Genomic DNA, 21,216 nt, shown 5'->3' with positions numbered 1-21,216 from the left:
TTTCCCTTTAAGAGGGTTCTGGGCCCAGTACCGCAATAAAGGTAGCATTTACCCGGCCGCACATTCCACAATCCTACTCCCAGGCTAAGCTTGTACCAGGTCCTCATAATTATCCCTGCCAAGATGGATAACAGATATTAATACGAAAATAGACATTGGCGGGTCGCGCCTGTTCTTGGTTTGCCACTGTGTCCGAGTTGTCAGTCAGCACACCCGTTCGCCTTAAGATGGCTCGTGTTGTCTCCCCCCCCCCTCAAGAAATGTGACACTTGGCCTGATAACTTCCTCTTGTTGTGGGAGATCGAATCTCTACTGGCTTGCGGCTGAGAGAAACAATAAAGATGCGCATTCGTCACGCCCTGGTCGGGATCGCTAGCCTCTGCTGTCTCCTCGGGACTGCCTCGGGGGCCCGAATCAGTAGTAGGGACATGTTATCGAGGCGGGTTGTCCCGCCGTCGCACACCCTTCACGAGAGACACGAGGCGGGCAACGTTGAAGGATGGGTCAAGAGAGGACTCGCAGATGCCGAGTCCACCGTTCCGGTCAGGATCGGGCTGAAGCAGTCCAACGTGGACGCTGCGCATGACTTGCTGATGGACATGTAAGTCTGAAAAGGGGACACCAATGACTTGATGGTGCACTTACATGAACACTTACATGAACATGATTAGCTCCGACCCACGTTCCCCAAACTACGGCAAACACCTCTCGAGGAGCGAAGTCGAAGATCTCTTTGCACCTCGGGAACACTCGGTTGCCAAGGTCAAACGCTGGCTGGCGTCGGCAGGGGTTGATGAAGGAAGAATCTCGCAATCGGCCAACAAGCAGGTGAGCGAAAGTTGTTTACCGCCATATACTAATTATGGCCAGGAGTTTTGAGTGGGGAAAACACAAAGCAAGGAGCTAAAGTAGCATGTCCGCGGCTGCCGGTACAGTGGATTCAGTTCGATGCTCCTGTCTACGAGCTCGAGAAATTGCTCCTCACGAGGTACCACATCTTTGAAAACCTCGAGACGGGTGTGCAGAACATTGCTTGTTCCGAGTAAGGCAAAACCGCCCGTTCTCTCCCACCCTTGAGTGAGCTAATAAGCAGGACCAACTGAATGGCCAGGTACCATGTTCCTCGCGACGTGTCGCATCACATCGACTACATCACTCCTGGCATCAAGCTCATGGCCGGTGGGCGTGAGGAAAGAATGGTCAGGTGGAGGAAAGCGGACCGGCGTTCTCTCGTAGCGGGTCTGGCCAGCCAGGGCAGAAAGGGAGCCCATGGAATGGGTCATGGAGGAGGAGGAGGAAGTAGATCGCCGGATGATCCCGTCGTGGACGACAGCCCTTTCCGGGTGACCGGACCGTGCAGCGCCGAGATCACACCCAACTGTATTCGGGGTACGTTCATAAGTCATTTCTCTGTTTTCTTGTTTGGATGTTTGGTAATTACAGTTGTTGACCAATCAGGATAATTAGCTCAATATCAACTCCCCAACGGTACACGAGCCGCGAGCGGCAACGAGCTCGGCATCTTCCAGGGACTGGGTCAGCATTACAGCCAGGAAGATCTCGACAACTACTGGAAATACGTTGCCCCGTGAGGTTTCCCATTTTCTTTGAACGCCTCAGCACGGCGGTAAGCTTGATGATGATGACTGACCCAAAGCAGTTGGGTCCCCCGCGGGACGCACCCGGAACTCCGGTCAATCAACGGCGCCCTCGGCCCGGCCAACGACACACTCAGGGCCGGAGAGGAAGCGGACCTCGACTTCCAGATTGCCATTCCCCTGATATGGCCTCAGAGGACGGTCCTCTTCCAGACGGACGACGAGTGGTATCAGCAAGACCAGCAGCGCGCTGATACCAAGTACCCGGGCTTCTTTAACAGTACGTGCGTGCCATCAACTCTCTGTGTACTAATAAAAACAGAAGAGTGAAAGAATGAAGAGGAGGGAAGAGAAAACAAAAGAAAAAGAAAAAAGAAACAAGAGAGTAAGAAAGCATAATATATATGACACTGACGTGGCCCCCCAGCCTTCTTTGACGCGATCGACGGGTCCTACTGCCACATGACGGCATTCAACATGACGGGCAACTGCGTGACGCCGGAGTGCCGGGACCCGGAGTACCCGAACCCGAACGCGACGCCGGAGCAGGGCGGGTACGCGGGGGCGCTCATGTGCGGGCGGCACCGGCCGACGAGCGTGGTGTCGGTCAGCTACAGCGGGACGGAGGACTCGTGGCCGGCGAGCTACATGCGGCGGCAGTGCCTCGAGGTGCTCAAGCTGGCCCTGCAGGGCGTCACCGTCGTCGAGTCGTCGGGCGACTTCGGCGTCGGCGGCCGCCCCTTCGACCCCCGCGCCGGCTGCCTCGGCCCGGACCGCGCCGTCTTCAGCCCCCGCGTCATGGCCAACTGCCCGTACGTGCTCAGCGTCGGGGCCACCGCGCTGGTCGACCCCGAGCAGGAGCAGCAGCAGCAGCATGCCGACCGGGGCGGTAGCGGCAAGGAGCCGAGACTGGTCGAGGTGGCGGCCCGGACGTTCGCCTCGGGCGGCGGCTTCTCCAACATCTTCGGGCGGCCCAAGTGGCAGGACAGGCACGTGAGGGAGTATCTGCGCAAGACCAACCTGTCCGAGCTCGGGTACGACAACGCGGCCGGGATGAGCTTCGACAGCCTGCGGCCCCCCCCGGCCGGCGGCAAGCTGTTCAACAGGCTCGGCAGGGGCTATCCCGACGTGGCCGCCGTCGGCCAGAACTTCCGCGTCGTCCTCAGGGGCTACCCGAACCGCATGCACGGCACCTCGGCTGCCGCGCCGGTCTGGGCCTCCATACTGACCCTCATCAACGAGGAGCGCCGGGCGGTGGGCAAGGGCCCCGTCGGCTTTGTGCATCAGGTCCTCGTGAGTTGCTAAACCTGCCCCCCCTTTTTTTCTTTTTTTTTCTTTTCTTTTTTTTGTTTCTTTTTTCTCTTTTCTTTCTTTTCCTCCCCCCCCCCCTTTAACCCCTCTGACCGCCAGGTTTTGCTCATGGCTTCTCAGTATCAACACCCGGAGGTTTTTACCGACATCACCGTGGGATCCAACCCCGGATGCGGAACTGACGGCTTTCCGGTCGAGGAGGGATGGGATCCGGTGACAGGTCTGGGGTATGGCAGAAAGACACACTTGTTCCCGTCCTTGAACATGATCTTGTTGCGGCTAACTGTAGCAGGTCGCCCATCTACCCAAAGCTCCTGAAGCTGTTTATGAGCTTGCCATGAAGGGAGTCCTCGTGTGAAGTGGTCACGCATGGCTAGCCCGGCGTTGCAAGACACTCTTTTGTTCCAACACATGAGGAACTGTTTGATGAAGAGGGCAAAAGAATAAAACAGAAAAGGGACAGATTGAGAAGAAAAAGAAGTTGTGACTCGGATGCCGGGAATCGAACCCGGAGCTGTTGAGAACATTCACTGCTGAGTAATGAGAGTCAACGATGTTAGCCATTACACCACACCCGAGAAGGGCGGCTTTTGCTGATTGTTGGAACTGGCGGGCTAATTTGTGGTAGATAAAACAACTCTCTTCTCCTAAGCATCGACACTTTGAGCAGGACATAAGTCTGCTATGTGCTGTTATTCTTGTGTTCCAGCTGGTGTGGTGTAATTATCGTATTGTAATTACGTATGCATGCACCGAATGCATACAATGCATTGCACACGCGGTGTCTGCATGAGTACCGAGCAACAAAGGAACTGAGAGAAAGATCGTAGACATTGAGACATTATACATGGTCGTGCGAGTATTGTACGGAGTGCTCCGATCGTCTGATCCGTAGAGAAACACTGGTAGCGATTCCCAATCTATCATTTGAATCTCCCCTTCCTGATGCTCAAATGGCCCGAGAGGCTTAAGTAATCACAGGCACCAAATTTCCCTTCCTGACCACATACATACAAATCTCCCTGAAGATCAAGCGCGGCCCGGAACATGGCCATATGTCTGCCCCTGCGTAATTCCTTCTTCTGCTTTCCCCTCATGGCACCTACCTCGGACCTTTATTATTCACGATTGAGATTTGCACATTTACCAGAAGTTTGAGTCTTAGTAACTCCGTAACGCGTGGCCTTTTTAATTCCCATGGCGACAGCATCTGCGAGCGGGGTTCTGCAACTGCTTTGCTGCTTTGGAGGTATTAATCTTGACTGTCGATCACCTTGTGGGACCGTGGATCACGGTGCTACCCGCAACAGGCACGGAGGGGCGGCAAGAACAGAAATTCTTTTCAGAATACACCTAATAGAACACTCGAACTTCTCTCTTCACAACCTTCCATCCCACCCGCAGGAACTCTGCAATCTCCTGTTCCTGGTGGTTTTTGACCAACAGCCGGATGCCGTATGGATGAATCAGTATTACAACTGCGGAGACGGTGTCGTTACCGTTGGGGAGACCAACGGAGACATCGGAAACATAGTTGGAGCCTGTTAGTTCAGCTGGCAAAAGTGGCGAGAGACAGAAACAGGCGTGATCACTGATCAATACGAAAAGGGATGTTGATATCAGGATTGTAGACTAGCCTACTTGTAGAAGGGATGTAATTATGTATGTACGTATTCCGTACACACACAGAGAGAAAGACAGAGAGAGAAAGGCAGAGAGACACTATTTGAAACTGATTCACACTCATGACCATCAGCCACGAAAAAAATACTAATGATACCATTCCAGGTCGCCAATCAGATCACGCAGCATCTGCTCAGGGCTTTTGATGTTGCATGTCTTATATTATTGCTTGGTGCGGTATCTCAACCCGCGGGGGAGACCCGAATGTCCGTGGGATCCAGTGTGCTCCGACAAGCAGATAGCATCTGATTATATTCTCTGTCTTCTGTTGAACATCTTGTTAGAAGAGCTGAGACTTTGCGTGTCGAACCGAAGCCTGTTGGCCCTCGGGAGTCGATCTCATGACAATATCGGGTTATCATCATTGGGTAATATGCGGTTCAAAAGCAAAACAATCATCAGCTCTTGATTGCTGACTCATTTGGGCAAAAAAGGACCGGAAGCAGTCATCGTTGGCTTTGTCACATGCAACTCTCTCTCTCTCTCTCTCTCTCTCCGGACGCACGGGCGTAAACGGATAACTCCCTAACTGCCACAATAGGCACCGTATGGTGTGTGCAAGTTGCCAACCAAGATCATATCCAAGACATTCGTAACCAACTGATATGTACCTAGATAAGAAATAGTATCATTGACCCCAAGCCCATTGCATACATGCCAGCCGTTCCTAATGCTAGGGAGAGCATTAAAACCCTTCAAGATCGCCCATAGTTACGTTCATTCATTTGGAAAGGGAATAGAAAAAAAAAAAAAGAAAACAACCAAAACATGCACTCAAATGTAAAGAGCTCCCACGTTCGAGCTAATGTAGTTGGCCGACTCGGACCGGAAGTCATCATTCAGATAGCCGCTCCGGTTGGAGAAGAAGTTGATGAGCTTGCGCTCCGTGCCGGTCCAGCGCGGCCAGCTCTCGGCGACCTTGCTCTTGGCGCTGGTGCCGCCGCTCGCGTCGTTGGGGTCCAGGTTGTAGACAAAGTTGGCGTAGTAGCTCTGGATGCTCTTGCTCGCGTAGTTGGGCAGGATGCCGTAGAAGACCTGCAGGAGGTCGCTGCCGTGGAACGTGCCCAGGATCGGGGTGCCCTCGTCGTAGCTGGCCAGGTACGACCACGCCGGGACGTTGGGGTTCACCGTCGTGGCGGCCTCGAGGAAGACGCGGCGGGTCAGGGTGAAGACGAGGTCGCCCAGGATGGCGGCGAGCCGCTTGAAGCCCGGGTAGATCTCGTTCAAGATGCCGCTGCGGAACGGCGAGCCCGCCAGGATCGAGGTGGAATAGGTATTGACGAGACCCTCGATCTGCTCGGTGGTGGCCCCGTGGAAGAAGAGACCGCCGAGATACTCCACGAGCTTGTCGGTGCTTGTGACGTTGGACTGGAACAAGGCGAAGAGCGTGCCCTCGTCCTCCTGATCACCGATGATCATGGGCACGGCCGCGTACTTACCCTCCTTGACCAGGACGTCCGGGCTCTTGGTGATCACCTTGCCGTCGGGACGGGGAAGGTACGAGAGGGCAACCGAGTTGTACGACAGGATGGCCGGGACCGAGTTGGCGGCGGCGAGGAACTTGTCGTAAGGCGCCTGGCGGAGGCAATCCAGGGTGTCGCTGGCCCCGGCGCAGCCGGCCTTGGCCACGACTTGGTCGTAGACGGCCTGACCCTTCGGGCAGTCGACCGGGTCGGCAGGGACGATGCTGCCTGAGTTCATGATGGCGCCGCGGAAGAGGGGCTTGCCCTTGTACGTGTTGTCGCCGTTGTAGAGAGCCATCTGGTTGAAGACGGAGATGGCGCCCGCCGACTCGCCCCAGATGGTCACCTTGTTGGGGTCGCCGCCAAACGCCGCGATGTTGTCGGCAACCCACTCGAGACCCATGCGCTGGTCGAGGTGGCCGAGGTTGGCCGAGCCATCCGCGAGGATCTCCTTGCCCGGCATGAAACCGAAGCCGCCGACACGGTAGTTGACGGCCACGAACACGTATGGCTTGCCCATGTCGATGGCGTTCGAAACCAGGGGGCCGCCGTCATACATCGAGCTCCAGCCTAGCTGATATGGAAGTTAGGGGGGGAATATGGGCCGAGCAATGTTGGAACATGACACAATAACTCACCTCGAAACCTCCTCCAAAGATCCAGAACAGGACGGGTAAGTTGTCGCCAGCCTTGGTACCCTTCGGCCGTATGACATTGATGGTCAGGCAGTCTTCGCTGACCTTGAGGGCCTTCTGGAAGAAAGGCAAGCTGGTAACGGTGTCTATGACCCTGGACAGGAAATCGTTCGAGTCCGAGTCCGCAAAGAACTGCGGACAAGCCGGGGCAATCCCCGTGGCATCAAAGACGCCCAGAGATGAGTTGAGCCTGACGGGAGGCTTCAATCTCAGCGGGCCAACCGGCGGTTCCGCAAAGGGGATGCCGTTGAAGGCCTCGGTGGCCTGGCGGCTCACGCCGACGATGGAGCCTGAAGCGATGGTGACCGTAGGGGCAGCCCTCTTCTCGACAATCTTCGTGGGCGGTTCCGGAGGGGCCGCAACAGCCCGGCCCAGGAGGGCGGCGGTGACCAAGGTGGTGAAGCCCTTCATGGCGCGTTAGGGGGTGATCTGGTTGCTGGGGCACGCGACACCAGGAAAGGGGAAGAGGAGGGGGCTGACAAGGCACGAGGAGTCGAGAGGTTGCTTGACTGACCAGCCTCAAGTCGTAGCTCCACCAGAGGGGCGGCGAGAGGAAGCCTCATATAGTAGCAGCTTCTGGGGAGGCCCATCGTGGTGATCCACCTGTCTGATCGGAGCAGACGGATCCCTTCGAGGATGCCCACACGGGTTCAACAGTGACTGCTGGGCATGACCCCCCACCATACAAGACTCGGCGAAGTACTTAGTGTACAGACTAAACCGTATAGCAGGGGAGTCCGACTTGGCCATGTACATACATACAACGTGCCCTAGGGCTCCGCAGTGGCCCAGGTGACCACGCGACTGCATGGAGATCTGGGCGGAGTGGGCAAAAGATCCCGAGAAACAACAATGGAGCCGGACTCCTTTTGCGATTCGGTTTGCGAAGTCCGGGGTGAGTTAGCTTGCTTCAGTTGGGGTGGGAGCTGCTAGCGTCTTCCGCGCCGAGAAACTGTCCGAATGAGGGACCCAGCCGGCATCTTCAGTCTTCATTTTCCTACTGAGGAAGAGGGCGCTTACAACCCTTGGAACACCACGGTGGAAGGGTAGGAGGGGTTCACTGAGTGGTTCCGCTGGACAGTCAGTAACAGGGTGAGTCTGGGTTGCATTGGTCACGTCACGCACCTGAACCTGAGCCACGACCTCCATCCTCCGCCAATATGAGCCACCTCATTTCCATGTCTCGCCGTGCCTGGCGGGGGTGCAGTGGGGAAAAAAAGCATGTGAAGAGAGGGCTTTTTTTGTGCCTGGCGTTAGTGTCAGCCTCGGCAACACAAAATGGCGAGCAGGGCAGCCGTGCATTAGCACTTCGTTTCGGCGTTGATCCGCAGACGGCCGCTAGCGTTAGTCGCAGCGGGCATTCTCCAACATTCGCGGACGCGGGGAACCAGTCGTCGTCACCTGGACGGAGGGTTGCCCGCCTTACGAAATCTGGGCTCGAGTTCGGACAGTCACCGTTCGACCCCGATCTCGAGTGGAGAAACCGATGGCCGGGAGCAAAACAAGAAGCCCAAAGATATTACTCTCGTTCTTTACTTCTGTCGCACATGTATGTATTGTATGTATTGTCTCCTAAGCTTGAAGGGCAAATGTGAGAGGTTCAGTGTCACTCGGTTTCAAGCGCTGATGCGAGGTGTGGTAGAGTTCCCGACTGTCATCTGTTTGCTGGGGCGGTAGTCGACGGCACGGGTGTAACGTATTATCGGGATCAAGAACTGGAAAAAAAAAAAGACTGGTAAAGGCGCGGGCACCGGTATTGGTGTGCAGAAGGTTGACAGTTTTGCTGTTAAGTTTGACCGCTCCGGCATTGCGGGGGAAGAGTCTGGGGAAAGTCTGGGGAAAGCGATGTGTGGGGCCTGCGCGGGTTTGCGGGTTAGCCGGGGTGACCTTCCCATTTTGGAGTGAAGCCCCGACCCTCTATGCTGCGCCTCACCCTTTCCTGCTTTTTTGGTAGTCTAGCGCCATCAGTTCTACCGTTGCTACTCTGAGGTGCACACCGCCGAGCGTCAGGCCGCCATGTTTGAGAGGGTTGTCTGGCCAGTGAAATTGGATATCCGAGTACGCCCTTTCTTTCCCTTCCCCAGGCCTTTCTCAGGTAAGTAAGCAACGACGCTGGCAGTGGCAGCCGTTGCGAGCCCTTTGCAGTATATCTCGACAACCAAACGGACGTGCCGACACAGTTTACTACGCCAGTGAATCCCAAGTTGCTCGGTCAAAATTGGAAAGTGGCCAACCATCAAAAGTAACTTTATTAGATCGATGGCCTGAGAAAACCATCCCCTGACAGCCCGACTGTCAGGTTTACACCGCTGCTTTCTCTCTCGTCCGAACATGAGCCCTTCAGTAGCGCAACGGTGGAAGCAAGCGAGTTGCCCAATCTAGACCCTTGGCGCCGAAAGGAACACGGACGATTGGGTTCTAAGAGGAGCGGCTCCGCCCGGAGGGTTCCCACTACCATGTGCCGCATCCACACCTTCCGTGCTTCAAGGTCCTATTGCCCTTAGTACCCCAGGCTGTCCGCTTACGGTGCTTTCTCCGACCATCCCAAGCTTACGCTAAATATGTACTACAGATAGAGAGCTCTGATCCCAAGGCCCTCAACTGCCGCAAGAAATGTCCCCCACACATAAGCACAGCTACTTCACTTGGATGCAGTGCGACAGACCCCGCCTTGGTGTGTCTGCCTGCGAGCTCGCCTGGGAATGAGGTATCCCTCGCCGCGGTTGAGGCCAACAGACATGTGAAGAGAGGGGAAACCTCTTCGGTCGTGCGGACATCGTACTCTCCTTTGATGATCTGATGATGGCAGTCGGGGCGCTCTAGAACCAAATCAGTCCTCCGGACACGATCCCGATATGGCAGTGGCGTCCTGGTATTTCTGTCCGACGAGAAAGCAAATCACGCTCACGGTCCTGCCGCTCCTTCCCGTCGCCCCAGAGCCAGCTTCGAACTCATGTGCCCCCGAACGTGCAGCGTGCAAACGAGTCTGGAACGTCCGATTCAGCTCGGGTGTGCGAGCTATCCGAGTTGCGGGAGCCCCAGGTGGCCGAGATTAAGATTCCGACACGCTCGCGGCGAGGGAAAGGAACGCTGCACTTGTTTGAAGTCGAGTTCCTCGCCCTGCGAAGGAGAGGCCGCTCACCAAGAGCATGACGATGGTGCACACAGCCCTGGAATATGATACGTTCTCATGCTCGCTTGGCCAGGTAGACCGTAAGCCGTTGCCTCCAAGCAACTCAACACTGTTCCTCATGGAAACGCCTCGCCGGTTGCGAGAAATAACAACCGTAAATGTCACGTTAAGTCATGAATCACGGCAAAAGTCGGAAGGCTTGCGAAGATGGATAGGACCTGTGGCGGGGCCACGACGTATCCCCAACCAGGCAAGGATATTCTTTTAAATGTATACTTTGCCGAACAAGAATGAAGCACCGAATGTCTACTCGCCGCTGCGAGGACTTAAGGCAACAGCCAGGTGTCAACCTAGCGCTGCATATATGATGCAACTTTCAAGAGCATAGCCATGACCACGCTGCCATCTCCGGACATATCTCAACTCTCAGCACTGTCATAAACACCTCTCACCGTCTAGCCGGTCCTGCGAAAGGGGTATATTGTCCCATTCCATGCACCATTTCCCGTGACTTGACCCGTCGTGCCTCGCGATGAAGTCATAAACTGCCTGCCGCCCAAACGGCGGAGAAAAGGAAACCAAGACCCGGACGCCAAACCTTTTTGTCATCATCATACCATCCAGCATCAGCATACCTCCAAGGTACTACTACCGTTGACCCGCCGAGCTGTCCTTCGCTTCTTAGCCGCGGGACTGAGCACGGGCCGATCATCCGAACTGCTCGGTGGTTCCTCCTCAAAGCTACTGTTGAACACCTGCGAGAGCGGCTCCCGGTCCGTACGCCTCCGCTTGAGGCTGACTGGGTGGTACACCGGCGACTGCTGCGGCTCGATGAGGGGACCCCAGAGACCGATGTAGTTTGGATCGTCGTATATTGCGTCGCCGGCGATCTCCCTGCCTAGGGCCTTGGCGAGGCGTTCCTTCAGGCCCAGAATGGGCCAGAAACTGACCGGCGTGTATGAGATGTCCATTCCGGCGTCGCCGTCTTCTCCCGCTGGGCCCCTGGGTGCCTTGTGTGGAAACATGAAGCGGTTAAGGAAAGTCGCCGTGACCGTCGCCGTGTAGACGACAAAGTTGGGGTCGTTGTCGTTGCCTTCGTCATGCGTGATAACCTGTACTTGGACGTCGCGAAATGATGGGGGCATGATGCGGAAGGATTTCCGGCCGCTCTGCGAGTCGGACTGCGATGAGGAACGCGACGACGACTCATGGTAAAAGTGTGCTTGCGCCATGGCGAGGAGGATGGCGATGATGTAGCGGTCGCGATCGGGGTCTGCCGGTATCAACATCTTGGATCTTAGCCGCTGGAGATTGCTGACCGGCTCGTTGGCGCAGCCCCCAGGGCCGCGGAGGACGGTGTAGAGGTTCTTGCGAACCGCGGCGAGTTGCGACTTGTTGATGTAGGCCAACATCGGCATGCCCGCATCGCGAGGACTGCTTGGCACGCCGTTGAACGACGTTGCGGGTAAGGCCGGACACGAGTCAAAGGACGTGTCGGTGCAGCTAGGGCTCTTCCATACGCAAGGGATGCGAACCACCTTCTTGAAGACACGATGTCCGAAGTAGAGGTTCAGCTCGGCGCCAGTTTTTGGACGGGATAATGTTGTCGGGAACAGAGTGGAGAGGATGTGCTTGATGGCGCGATTCTTGCAGAAGGCTCGCGCCGGTGTCGCGTCCTCCCGAGCAAGCGTGTGCAACTCGGATGTCAGGGTTTGCGCCATCTTGGACGGCTCAAGCCACACTCCGGGAACCAGTTCAGGGACGGGCGTGGTGATAGTGGCGCGCTTGCGGAACCGTGCGCCCAGCAACTGGGCGTGTTGATCGGTCCAACAGATGGGGACGACGTAGAGGGGGGTGCCGGCGTGGTCATGCATGATGTCATATAACGAGCCCGGCTCGGCCCGCGTTATGCGCGTCATCCGACGCCGGCTCGGTTGCCTTGTCGCCGGTGTGGACTGGGTTGGGCTGCCGTTCTTGGAGGGCCGGGCGCGCTCCGGCGAGCCGGACTTCTCGTGTGAGGTCGGCATGTGGACGATGGCGCGCAGCTGACCGAGAAAGCTGCTGCTGAATAAGGATCTGGTTCAGTAGGCGGAGCGCCTTAGCGGGAATATCCTTTTCAAGGAATTTTCGAATTGGCGAATCTTGTCCACTCGGTTCTCTCTGCTGAAAACACGAAAAGGCGCGACTTACTCAATTGTGAGCATCGAAAAAGGAAGGCTGGTCGCCTTGCCGGGGTGGGTGGATTGACACCCGCTTGTCGCGATTGTCGCCCCGCAAAACACGAACAGGCGCGAAGGACCTCGGTCGCAAAAATGTGTCGCCTAATGAATAGCGAAAAAAAAAAAAACAATAAAACTAGGACCCAAATAATTTGGCTCCTAAGATAAACTGTAATTCTGGGCGTCGAAAAGACGAGTATTTCAGTGGTGAAGTGATTTGTGCGACAAGAGGGTCTCTGGCCAGCTCGGGAACTGGCTGGGTAGGAATGCGTGGGTTTAAGAAACCAACGCGACCAGCCGGGGGGGGGCTCGACCCCCTCAACTCGCCCTTCGGGTGTGGCGAGCAAAATGTGCCAACAACATGGGCTCTTGGCCATCGCGGCCCGGACGCGAAATCCCGTGACACTGACTGGATCCGGCTAGGCACCGACGTGTCAAATCACTTGTGCCTTGATGGCCGCAAGCTCGAGTTGGCACCACATGCAGTTGCTGCGAGTTGGCACCACTTGCAGTACGAAATACGGATACCTGGCTCGGACAAGTTCATTCATTCTACAAAAGAGTCCGACGCGTTGGGGATCGCGACGCATTCCAAATTCTGAAGCCAGGTTCACCAGCTCAGATTTTACCAACTCAGACAGCATAATTAATGAGCACGAGGAAATGTTTCGCATGATCGCATCTTGGTGTCAAGTGTCATCAGACCCCCCCCCGAGCTTGAAACGGGGAATGAGGCACAAGCCGCTGGGCCCCACCAATTTCGCCAGCTGACGGTGTGGCTGCCTGCAGTGCAGTGACACCTCCATCTTTTTGTGCCCGAGGCACATAGTTACTCCGACCGCGCGCCAAGCCAGCTCAGCCACAACCAGCGACGTCAGGGTTGACTGGCAGCAGCCTGGTTGCGCCCGCCCAAGCGACCCCGCAAGGCTGCGATAGAGCTCCCGAGAGCAATAGACATCCCACTTCGATTCCCCAGCAATCCAAGGAGCTCTCGCCAGGCGCGTGCTGCCCACGATGCCGGTGAGTCGATAAGTCCAATGATTGCCATTGCCCTCGACCAGCATTCTCTTCGGCTTCCATTCGACACCGCCTCCAACCCCAACCCCCCCCCCCCCCTTTTATTTTGTTCTCTCGCCGCTTGCGCCGCTGACTTGCCCCCGATGCAACACTCGTAGGCCTACAACTCCGTCTTCAACGCCTCCGAGCCGGCCCCGCGGCTGATCGGCAACTTCCCTCTGTTCCCGCTGCGGACCAAGGTCCGAGGCCCCGTCTACCCGCTGCCGTTCCCGGATCCGCCCCTGCCCGCGAACGAGTCGCCCGACCCGAGCTCGGAGAGCTACGACATCCTGGACGAGGTGCTCGCGCTCTTCCGCGCCAACACCTTTTTCCGCAACTTTGAGATTCAGGGCCCCGCCGATAGGCTTCTCGTGTACGGCATCTGGTTCGTGTCGGACTGTCTGAGCAAGATCAAGCCGAATGCGACCCTGCGGGAGGCGACCAAGGATGTGACGAACCTCGCGTTGGACCTGAACTTTGCGATCCCGGGGGACCCTGCGTTCCCTCTGAATCAAGTATGTGGAAATTGGGTGCCTTGTGTGTTGAAGGTGGGACGGATGCTAACACTCTGCTTCGCGTAGATGTATGAGCCCCCCCGCGACAGGCAAGATGCCGAGGTTCTCCGGCAGTACATGTCGCAGGTAAGGCAAGAGCTTGCGTCACGGCTACTGGCGAGGGTATACGACGAGGGCGATGCCAAGCCTAGCAAGTGGTGGTTGAGCTTTACCAAGAGGAAGTTTATGGGCAAGGGGCTGTAACAAAACGGCAGATGGCTTTTAGGTTGGTAGACGTCGTTGTAGTGACAAAAACAAGAGCTGCATGATAGATCGCCGGCAAGGAAATAGGGCGCTCGCTATGCGACTCGCAATCGGTGCAGGTTCACATGGCCGGTTTAATGGTGGTAATATCTAAACGACGCCAACGCCAGGGTGCACTTGAACCGTCTTTTGTTCAGGTCTACGGATTACACCGTACTCACTGTGCGAACCCATCTCACGCGGGAGCAGGGGTGGCCGTCTCAGAATCAACCTTCCTGCGCTTGAATTTCCCTTTGGCGGCCACCTTCCCCTCAGCCGGCTTTGCTCTCCACGCCGTGAACACATAACCCTCCGCCCCGCCACGTTCCGTCATGAGCGGGTGTGTCCTGCCCGGCAGGACCTGCCACCGACGGGCGCGGCTCGTCTGGATGGACACGCCCTGGAGCAGCGTGGGGTTGAGCGGGAATCGGTCGTTACCTTGCCAGCGTTCCAGTTCCTCGTTCGAGAGCCCCTCGATCTCGGGCACGCTGCCGCTGACCCAGGCCGTGCGCCGCGGCACGCTGAAGCAATCGGCAAGGGCGGCAAGGGGCTCCACGGAGGGGGAGTAGATTGCTACCGGCGCGCCACCGGCGAGCAAGGGGAGGGTGTAGCGCAGTATGCTGATGGGGTCCATGGTGCTCGCGCAGACAAGGCCGGAAAAGTTGCCCGCCCGGGTGCTATCGACAATGTGCCGGATCCGGGCGTACCTCCTTCGCTTGCGGTGGAAGTTGCCTCTGCGGCTTGGCTTCCACGACGCGAGAGTCTCGGGAGTCGCCGTGAGCGGTGGTGTCGAGTACGAGGTATCGAGTTCCGGCTTCAAGAGCTGCAGCCAGGTAAGGGTCAGGAGATGATTGAGTAAGGGGTGTGGCGGATGGTTGGGGGAGGTGATGTCGAATCCCCAGTAATTGAGAAGCGAGAGATTCGGCTGACTGGTTGAGTGGATCACTGTGATGGTGTTTGTTTGAGAGTATGGAATCGCAAAGTCGGAGGGATGGGCTTTTTGTTGCTTCGTCCTTCCATCGCTCTGCCTCGTGGTGGTTGAGGTCATCGGCGCATCCGCCATTTCGGTGTCTCCATCTTTCTGCTGCTGCTGTGTTCCGGGAGTTGATGCGCTAGGCTGGGGCTCTTGTGGGTGTTGTGCAGTAGCAGGTCGCTGCTCTGTTGCGGCTCCATTCTCGGTCGTTTCCTCGCTTGTCTCCTCTCTCTCATACAACACGCCCATCCTCTCGGCCATTGCTGCCACTAATAGCCCGGAGGTATCATCCACCACGAGCCACCTCCCCCGCAGCAGTTTTTCGTCCACGGGAACACGCGCCTCGTCTCCCGCGTCGGTGGGGGCCTTAGGATCCGGCAGCATGACATCGTCGCCCCCGTAGTGCACATTGCCCCAACAACCGACGAGCCCTAGCATCTCGGCCCGGAGGTCCATGATTTTGCTGGCATCCCTCTCCTCGAGCTGCCATTGTGCGAAGGTCGGAACGTCAATCGGGAGGACCTGGAACCGCCGGATGTACTTCTTCGTCTTGAGGAGTTTGTACTTTGCCAGACTGAAGCTCGTCTTCTGATCGATAGCTGTATGCGACAGCAGCAGTTTGGCAATGACATCCTTGCCGGCGTTGGTGCCCTCTCTCTTCAGTTCCTCGATCTCATCCTGCGTCAGGGTCTGGCGCGCATTCTCGTCGATGACTTCATGGTTCGAGCGCGCGACTACGTTGCCATCGTCGTCGACCAAGCGAAATTCCTCCCCGTCCGTGGCGGATATCACTGTCTCGTTTGTGCCTGCCGCGGGTGTCGAACACTCCGGGGCCGACTCCTCGGCGAACACCTCGGCGTAGAGCTCGTCGGTAGGGACAACTCGAAGGCGAGAAAAGTTCTCACCGGGTGCCTTGTCTAATACCTCAAATGTGAGGTGATATGGGCGCCCAATGATGAGATTGGAAGGGAACGATCCGTACTTGCCCAGCGATATTGTTCTGTAGAAACTGCATCAGCATGCGATCTGGCCAAAGAAGAACCAGGATGAACTCACGTATTCGGGGCAACCTGGAGAACCTTGGTGCTTCCGGATGGGAGTCTAAGCGCTACCCAAGCATTGGGGCGGATGACGGAATGCATCGTGGAGGGGTTGATAGGCGCCGCAACGCGTGTGGTTGCTTCCTGTTCCCGCTCGTAATCCAAAAAATTTCGGCTCGGTCGCTCGAGCTTGGGGTGTTGCGGGGCTCCTAGCGGGGCCTGGGCGCGAACCTTGATGGGTCAGTGGGTTGCTCTGGGCCTGATTAAGGTTTGAATGAATTTGTGCAATGGCCCATTCCAGACACCTAACTACTGCTGAACCTTGAGCTCTTCACACTGCCGACGTGAGAAATCGTTTGGTGGTCCGAAACGGCCACCCGATACACTTTTCTCCTTACGATATTGTTATTTAAACCTATCCGCAAGAACCGAAATATCAGAGGACATTCACTAGCGCCCCTGTAGCACCTGAACAAATCTGCATTCCGATGACGCATTCCATCCGTTTCCCACCCAATTCATGCAACCACCGATCCAACCTCTCGAGAGAGTCCTCTGTGTTGACCCTCCTTCTTCAATTGGACATCAAAGCAATGGACATGGCCCAGATCAGAAAGAGCCATCCGGGGATGCTCAATACGTTCTCAGCGCCCATCCTCTGCCCGCCGCCCGTCACCTCCTTCGACTCTGTAGTTTTCGCGCACGACAACCATCCAGCACTGTCCTGGACGTCGCCGGTCTTGCCGAAATGCGTCCACGCCAACACCACAGGCCAGATATGGCGCGCCGCAGCCTCGAGCGCCGACTTGTTGCCCTTTTGAACCGGGTCGAACCCCGCAGCGAAGAACATGGATTGCCTGTCCGCGCGGCCGCTTCTGCCGATAGGCGTGATCTCTGATAAACGGCCATCATCATCGTCAGCTCCGCACAATGACATAAAACCATGGGCATGGGAAGAAGAAAAGTCAAATAAGCCTCTCAGAAACTCACCAAAAGCAGTCCCTCCATTCTTCCCGTTGAAATGCCCCACGCAGCTGTCGGGAATGGCCAGGTTCCGACAGCTCCCCGTGCGCCCGGCCTTGCTGGCCACGCTGTCGGCCTGCAGCTGGCGGATGCAGTCGTCCGGAAGCACGGCCGAGCAGGACCCGTCCGACTTGGCGCTCTCGCCCGCCTTGAGGCCGTCGGTGAAGACGACGGCGCACACTCGCCAGCTGCTGCTGTTGTAGCGAGGGATGCTCGCCGGCGGCGTGATGGACAGCGCGGTCGCGTCGATGTACAGGCTCTTGTCGACCGCCGCGTTGGCCGCGTTGGTCAGCGGCACGTTGGCGGCGAGGCCGATGGTGATGGTCCAGCCGTCAACCGTGCGCTCCGTCGCTCGGGCGGTGCCGGCGGGAAGTGACGTGTTGTATCCGCGGATGGGGAACGTGGCGTCCGAAGAAGACCTCGAGAAGGCGGCGGCGAAGTCCTGTACCGGCAGGCCGTAGGGGGCCTGATGTGAGAGGTCGCCGCCGACAAATGACTGGGCCATGGCGTAGGCTGGCACCAAGAGGGAGATGTACACGAGGCCTTCGCGTAGGTTGGGGAACTTGAACATGTGCCGTTGTTTTTTGCGTAGTGGGCATCCCCGTTTGGGTGGCCCTTTTGGCCGTGAAGAGCGGCGGGCGACCTCTTTGGTCGTGAAGGTATCGGTCTCGTAGCCCTCGGCCGCGTGCCAGTAACGGTCTGGATCCATGATGGATCTCAAGAGGAGCAGGAGAGCACCCTGGGCGACGTTACCAAGCTAGCGTGGAAGAGAGATCCAACACATATACAGAGCTAGAACCGAAGAGCCAACATCAGGGAGGGGGATGGCAGATTAATTTTTTTTTTTTTTGTCGAGGAGGTCCGTCACTCAATCGAGGGAACGCAGATGCAGGAAGAAAGGAGCGAGACCTCCCAGGGGCATCATCAAGAGGGCAGCATCAGGTCATACAGCAGATGTGGTCTGCACGAGTCGTCAAGCTTGCGGCATAGCCTTGATATCGACTCTGTACAGACCAATCCGTGACCTCGAGCTCGGGGAGAGCTAACTAAGGAAACCTGCAGCCGGTGTGCAAGGTGCGCCACGTTTGAAGCCAGCATTTATCTCCTAATTGCTGCTGCCCTAGATAAGGATCCTGGTATCCTGACGCGTTGAGTGCTCAGAGGGCAGGCCGGGAACTGCAATACAAGAGCAATCGATGACGGTTCGCATTAAAAAGGTCTTAAAAACCAAAAGGCACAATTAATTGTGTCTTGAGATAACCGTTCTGGGACACGAAGAGGCACGGTTTGAACTGCAGTGCTCCCGTCATCATGATAGACACCATGCACTATAATATAGTATGATGCACTAGCGAATGTACAGGTCCGTAAAGGTATGTGCGGAGTACAGTACATCCATACATACCTCATATCGCGAACGCCGCCAGTAGGAGGGCCGGAAAAGCAAATGACTGGATGACTGGTCCGAACTATCCAACCCCATCTCCAACGCCGCCCCTGGTGCCCCCGCGCAACCAGTGCCGCGCAAAGAGCAAATAAAAAGGAAACTACTGCAAGACTAAACGACCATTGCAAGGAAAACAAAGCGCCACATCCCAGAAATATGGACCCGAAAATCGAAGAGTTACGAAACAACGAATTCCCCCTACCCCCTTCTTTAATCACCGATGCTCATCCAGCTCCAGGTACCAATGAAACCGCCAAGGATCAACATGGTCAGGATGCCCGCGCCGGCCCGATCGGCAGTGGTGATGGGCGCGAGCGGCTCCGAAGGGCCGCGGCTGCGGCTGCCGGCGTTGGGATCGCCCCTGCTGATGCCGGTGGCGTTGGTGGCCGGCGGGGGCGCCTCGTCGATGAGCAAGCTGGACACGGCGGCGAGCACGCTCATGGCCTCGCCGGCGCCGCTGGTCTTGTCGACGGCCGGGTCGACGAAGACGCCCTCGGACCAGTAGAAGCCGCAGCGGCGGCCCGTGTCGCCGCCCGTGCACTGCCTCGCGGCCGCCTCGGCCGAGGTCCGCAGCACGGGCAGGATGGTCCCGGCCGTGTCGGGCACCAGCTTGGTCACCACCGCCATCCAGCGGTGGACGTAGCCCTTGAAGGACAGCATGTCGGCGGTGCAGGCGCCCTTGCGGCCCTCGCAGGGCAGCTCGAAGGCGACGCCGTCGGGGAAGAAGTCGCGGAGGATGCCCTCGAGCAGCTTGTCGACGCGCTCCCTCCAGATCTCGCTGCCGTTGGTGTAGTTGTACATGAAGGCGGACCCGTGAAGGAGCAGGGCGGCGTTGTAGCTGAACTGGGCCTTGTTGATGTCGGTGCAGTTGTGCTCGACATGACCGCCGTCGTAGACCTTCCAGCTCTCGTGGTCGATGTAGCCTACGTCCCAGAGCCACTGGAACGTCTTGCTGGCCCAGTCGGCGTACGTCTGGTTCTCGGTGTAGCGGGCCAGGCGGGCGCCCAGGTTGAAGAAGCAGGCGTTGGCGATGGTGTTCTTATAGTTGTATCCCGCGTTGGTCGGAGGCACCTGCCAGCGAAGGCCGCCGTTGCACGTTCCGTCGTGGCGGTCGGGCGCTGCTTGAGTGTGAAAGACGGCCTGGGCGAGCGCGAGCCACTGCGGCTTGTCCTCGGGCGGGTTGGGGAACTTATTCTCGGCGGCGAGCATGGCCGACATGCCCCAGAATCCCTGGTCGTCGTTGCCCAGGGAAGCCGTGTGGTTAGGGGGCATGTAGTCGGCGTTGGGCCCGACCTGATGCAGCATGCCCTCTGTGACGACGTGGTTGTAACTCGGGTCGCCGGTCAGGAACCAGTAATCGACGTATGTGCCCATCATGGCCCCTCCTTCCCACCAGTAGTAGTCGCCCTTGTGCTCTGTTGGCGGACCTGGCAAGATGCCTGGAATTTCACCGGACTGATTGCCCTTGTAGAACAGCATCAGGTCGTAGGCGAGGGTTCGTGCAGATTCCCGAATTTCGTCTATGGCCCGATTAGCTTACCTGACAGTCTTGATCCCCTGGGTCGCTCCTCTTAGAATATACCTGGTGTGCCAACCTTGTACCCCTGGCCCTGTGCGACCGGGAGCAAGCTGCTCGTCGCAAGAAGAGCGCTTAGCAGCCATCGCGCAGGACTGTTTGACGGTGGTGATAGTGCCATCCTCCCAAACTTCGGTCACGACACTCTGATGCGGCGAACCGGGGGAGTCGTTACCGGCGGGGAAGAGCGATTCCGGGCGAGCAAAGCGGCGGCAAAAAATGACTCGAGAAAAAAAATATAATCGTACGCTGAAATGCGTAGTTATTGAGCAAGTCGCCCTAGGAATAAGGGCGGGGTATCGAAAGTAAACAAGCGAGTGACGGAGGGGTTCAAACGAGTGTCATGATGGCCAACAGTTTGGGCGACAACGAGCGGAACGTTCTCGAGAGAGTGAGAGAAACCATGGTTTCTGGAACCCGGCGGACGGCTGGGTGCTGTGTCTCGGGGGCATGACGCGAAAGGGGCGTCCTTGGACTCTTGGTACTCTCGGTAGACGCTTGGCTTTCTGGGCATCGCAGGGCGGTGCCCGACTCGGCAGCGGCTGGGCGATCCACTGCGACAATGCGACTGGCCGGCAGTCGTTCTGGGCGCTCGTCTTGGCGACATCAAGCGGGAAGATGACCCCATGGAAAACCCCCTGAGTCGTTCGCTGGGAGGAGGTGGTCTGGGCAAAGGGCAGGTGGCCATGGGTTTCAGTTGATGACAACCACGATCTGGAGGGCGCGATCGAACGGAATCGGACGCTCACGATAGAACGGTCGATGAGGGCTCTCCAGTTACCGGCAGTTTGGTGACGCTGCGATCGTCAGTGGCCGCAGGTTCGATTCCGGCAGTTGGGTCACCGCATGACGGCAACGGACTCGATTGCACCGCCGTTCATCTTGAACGCATGTTTTGGAGTCCTGACCCAAGTTGCAATCCGGGGCAAAAGCAACAGATGTCGGGTACGGAGTACGGATTACCTACTTCAAACTGATTGGATGGTGCAAGCGATGGGCAATTCCGAGCCCCACCGAACACGGCTCGGAGAAACCGCAGTACGCACACAATTGCGGGAGCGGAAGAGTGGAGGGGGAGAAGTTGTCAAACGGGAAGTCCGGCAGTCTAGTTAAAATGAATGTACGGACGTAATCTAACTCTTCCGTACCCACACGCGGCTCTTTCCTTAACACCCAGTAAAAAAAAAGGGCACGTTCAATAA

General features: G+C 57.2%; 6 protein-coding genes and 1 non-coding gene across 7 annotated transcripts; 2 read left to right on the top strand and 5 right to left on the bottom strand.

Annotated features, from left to right (window-relative positions):
* The first annotated feature begins 201 nt into the window (after positions 1-201).
* Positions 202-3,641, top strand: MYCTH_2305771 (uncharacterized protein). The gene is made up of 9 exons (XM_003663641.1): positions 202-601; positions 672-828; positions 936-1,042; positions 1,112-1,389; positions 1,468-1,588; positions 1,661-1,878; positions 2,026-2,891; positions 3,030-3,136; positions 3,202-3,641. The coding sequence occupies exons 1-9, from the start codon at positions 342-344 to the stop codon at positions 3,248-3,250; spliced, it is 2,163 nt and encodes a 720-aa protein (XP_003663689.1). The 5' UTR covers positions 202-341; the 3' UTR covers positions 3,251-3,641.
* On the bottom strand, positions 3,397-3,487 carry MYCTH_t100. The gene has a single exon. It is a non-coding gene; the product is annotated as a tRNA-Glu (tRNA).
* A 1,301-nt stretch (positions 3,642-4,942) lies between the features above and the next one.
* Positions 4,943-7,703, bottom strand: MYCTH_2305770 (uncharacterized protein). The gene is made up of 2 exons (XM_003663640.1): positions 6,694-7,703; positions 4,943-6,629 (listed from the first exon to the last, which is right to left on the bottom strand). The coding sequence occupies exons 1-2, from the start codon at positions 7,159-7,161 to the stop codon at positions 5,367-5,369; spliced, it is 1,731 nt and encodes a 576-aa protein (XP_003663688.1). The 5' UTR covers positions 7,162-7,703; the 3' UTR covers positions 4,943-5,366.
* Positions 7,704-10,343: 2,640 nt separating this feature from the next.
* Positions 10,344-12,074, bottom strand: MYCTH_2305769 (uncharacterized protein). Its single transcript, XM_003663639.1, has one exon. It carries the CDS (start codon positions 11,908-11,910, stop codon positions 10,510-10,512), a length of 1,401 nt encoding a protein of 466 aa, XP_003663687.1. The 5' UTR covers positions 11,911-12,074; the 3' UTR covers positions 10,344-10,509.
* Positions 12,075-13,116: 1,042 nt separating this feature from the next.
* Positions 13,117-13,916, top strand: MYCTH_2127482 (uncharacterized protein; the record flags this gene model as incomplete). The annotated part of the gene is made up of 3 exons (XM_003663638.1): positions 13,117-13,122; positions 13,278-13,673; positions 13,740-13,916. 3 exons carry the CDS (start codon positions 13,117-13,119, stop codon positions 13,914-13,916), a joined length of 579 nt encoding a protein of 192 aa, XP_003663686.1.
* Positions 13,917-13,959: 43 nt separating this feature from the next.
* On the bottom strand, positions 13,960-17,562 carry MYCTH_83040 (uncharacterized protein; the record flags this gene model as incomplete). The annotated part of the gene is made up of 4 exons (XM_003663637.1): positions 13,960-15,928; positions 16,568-16,862; positions 16,959-17,128; positions 17,369-17,562. The coding sequence occupies 4 exons, from the start codon at positions 17,560-17,562 to the stop codon at positions 14,152-14,154; spliced, it is 2,436 nt and encodes an 811-aa protein (XP_003663685.1). The 3' UTR covers positions 13,960-14,151.
* A 1,086-nt stretch (positions 17,563-18,648) lies between these two features.
* On the bottom strand, positions 18,649-20,366 carry MYCTH_83041 (glycoside hydrolase family 76 protein; the record flags this gene model as incomplete). Its single annotated transcript, XM_003663636.1, has 2 exons — positions 20,021-20,366; positions 18,649-19,958 (listed from the first exon to the last, which is right to left on the bottom strand). Exons 1-2 carry the CDS (start codon positions 20,133-20,135, stop codon positions 18,649-18,651), a joined length of 1,425 nt encoding a protein of 474 aa, XP_003663684.1. The 5' UTR covers positions 20,136-20,366.
* Positions 20,367-21,216: the final 850 nt, after the last annotated feature.

The sequence above is a fragment of the Thermothelomyces thermophilus genome, chromosome 4 (assembly GCF_000226095.1).
Source record: "Thermothelomyces thermophilus ATCC 42464 chromosome 4, complete sequence".
NCBI lineage: Eukaryota > Fungi > Ascomycota > Sordariomycetes > Sordariales > Chaetomiaceae > Thermothelomyces > Thermothelomyces thermophilus.
The sequence above is the reverse complement of the archived record's forward strand: the minus strand, read 5'-3'. Positions and strand labels throughout refer to the sequence as shown.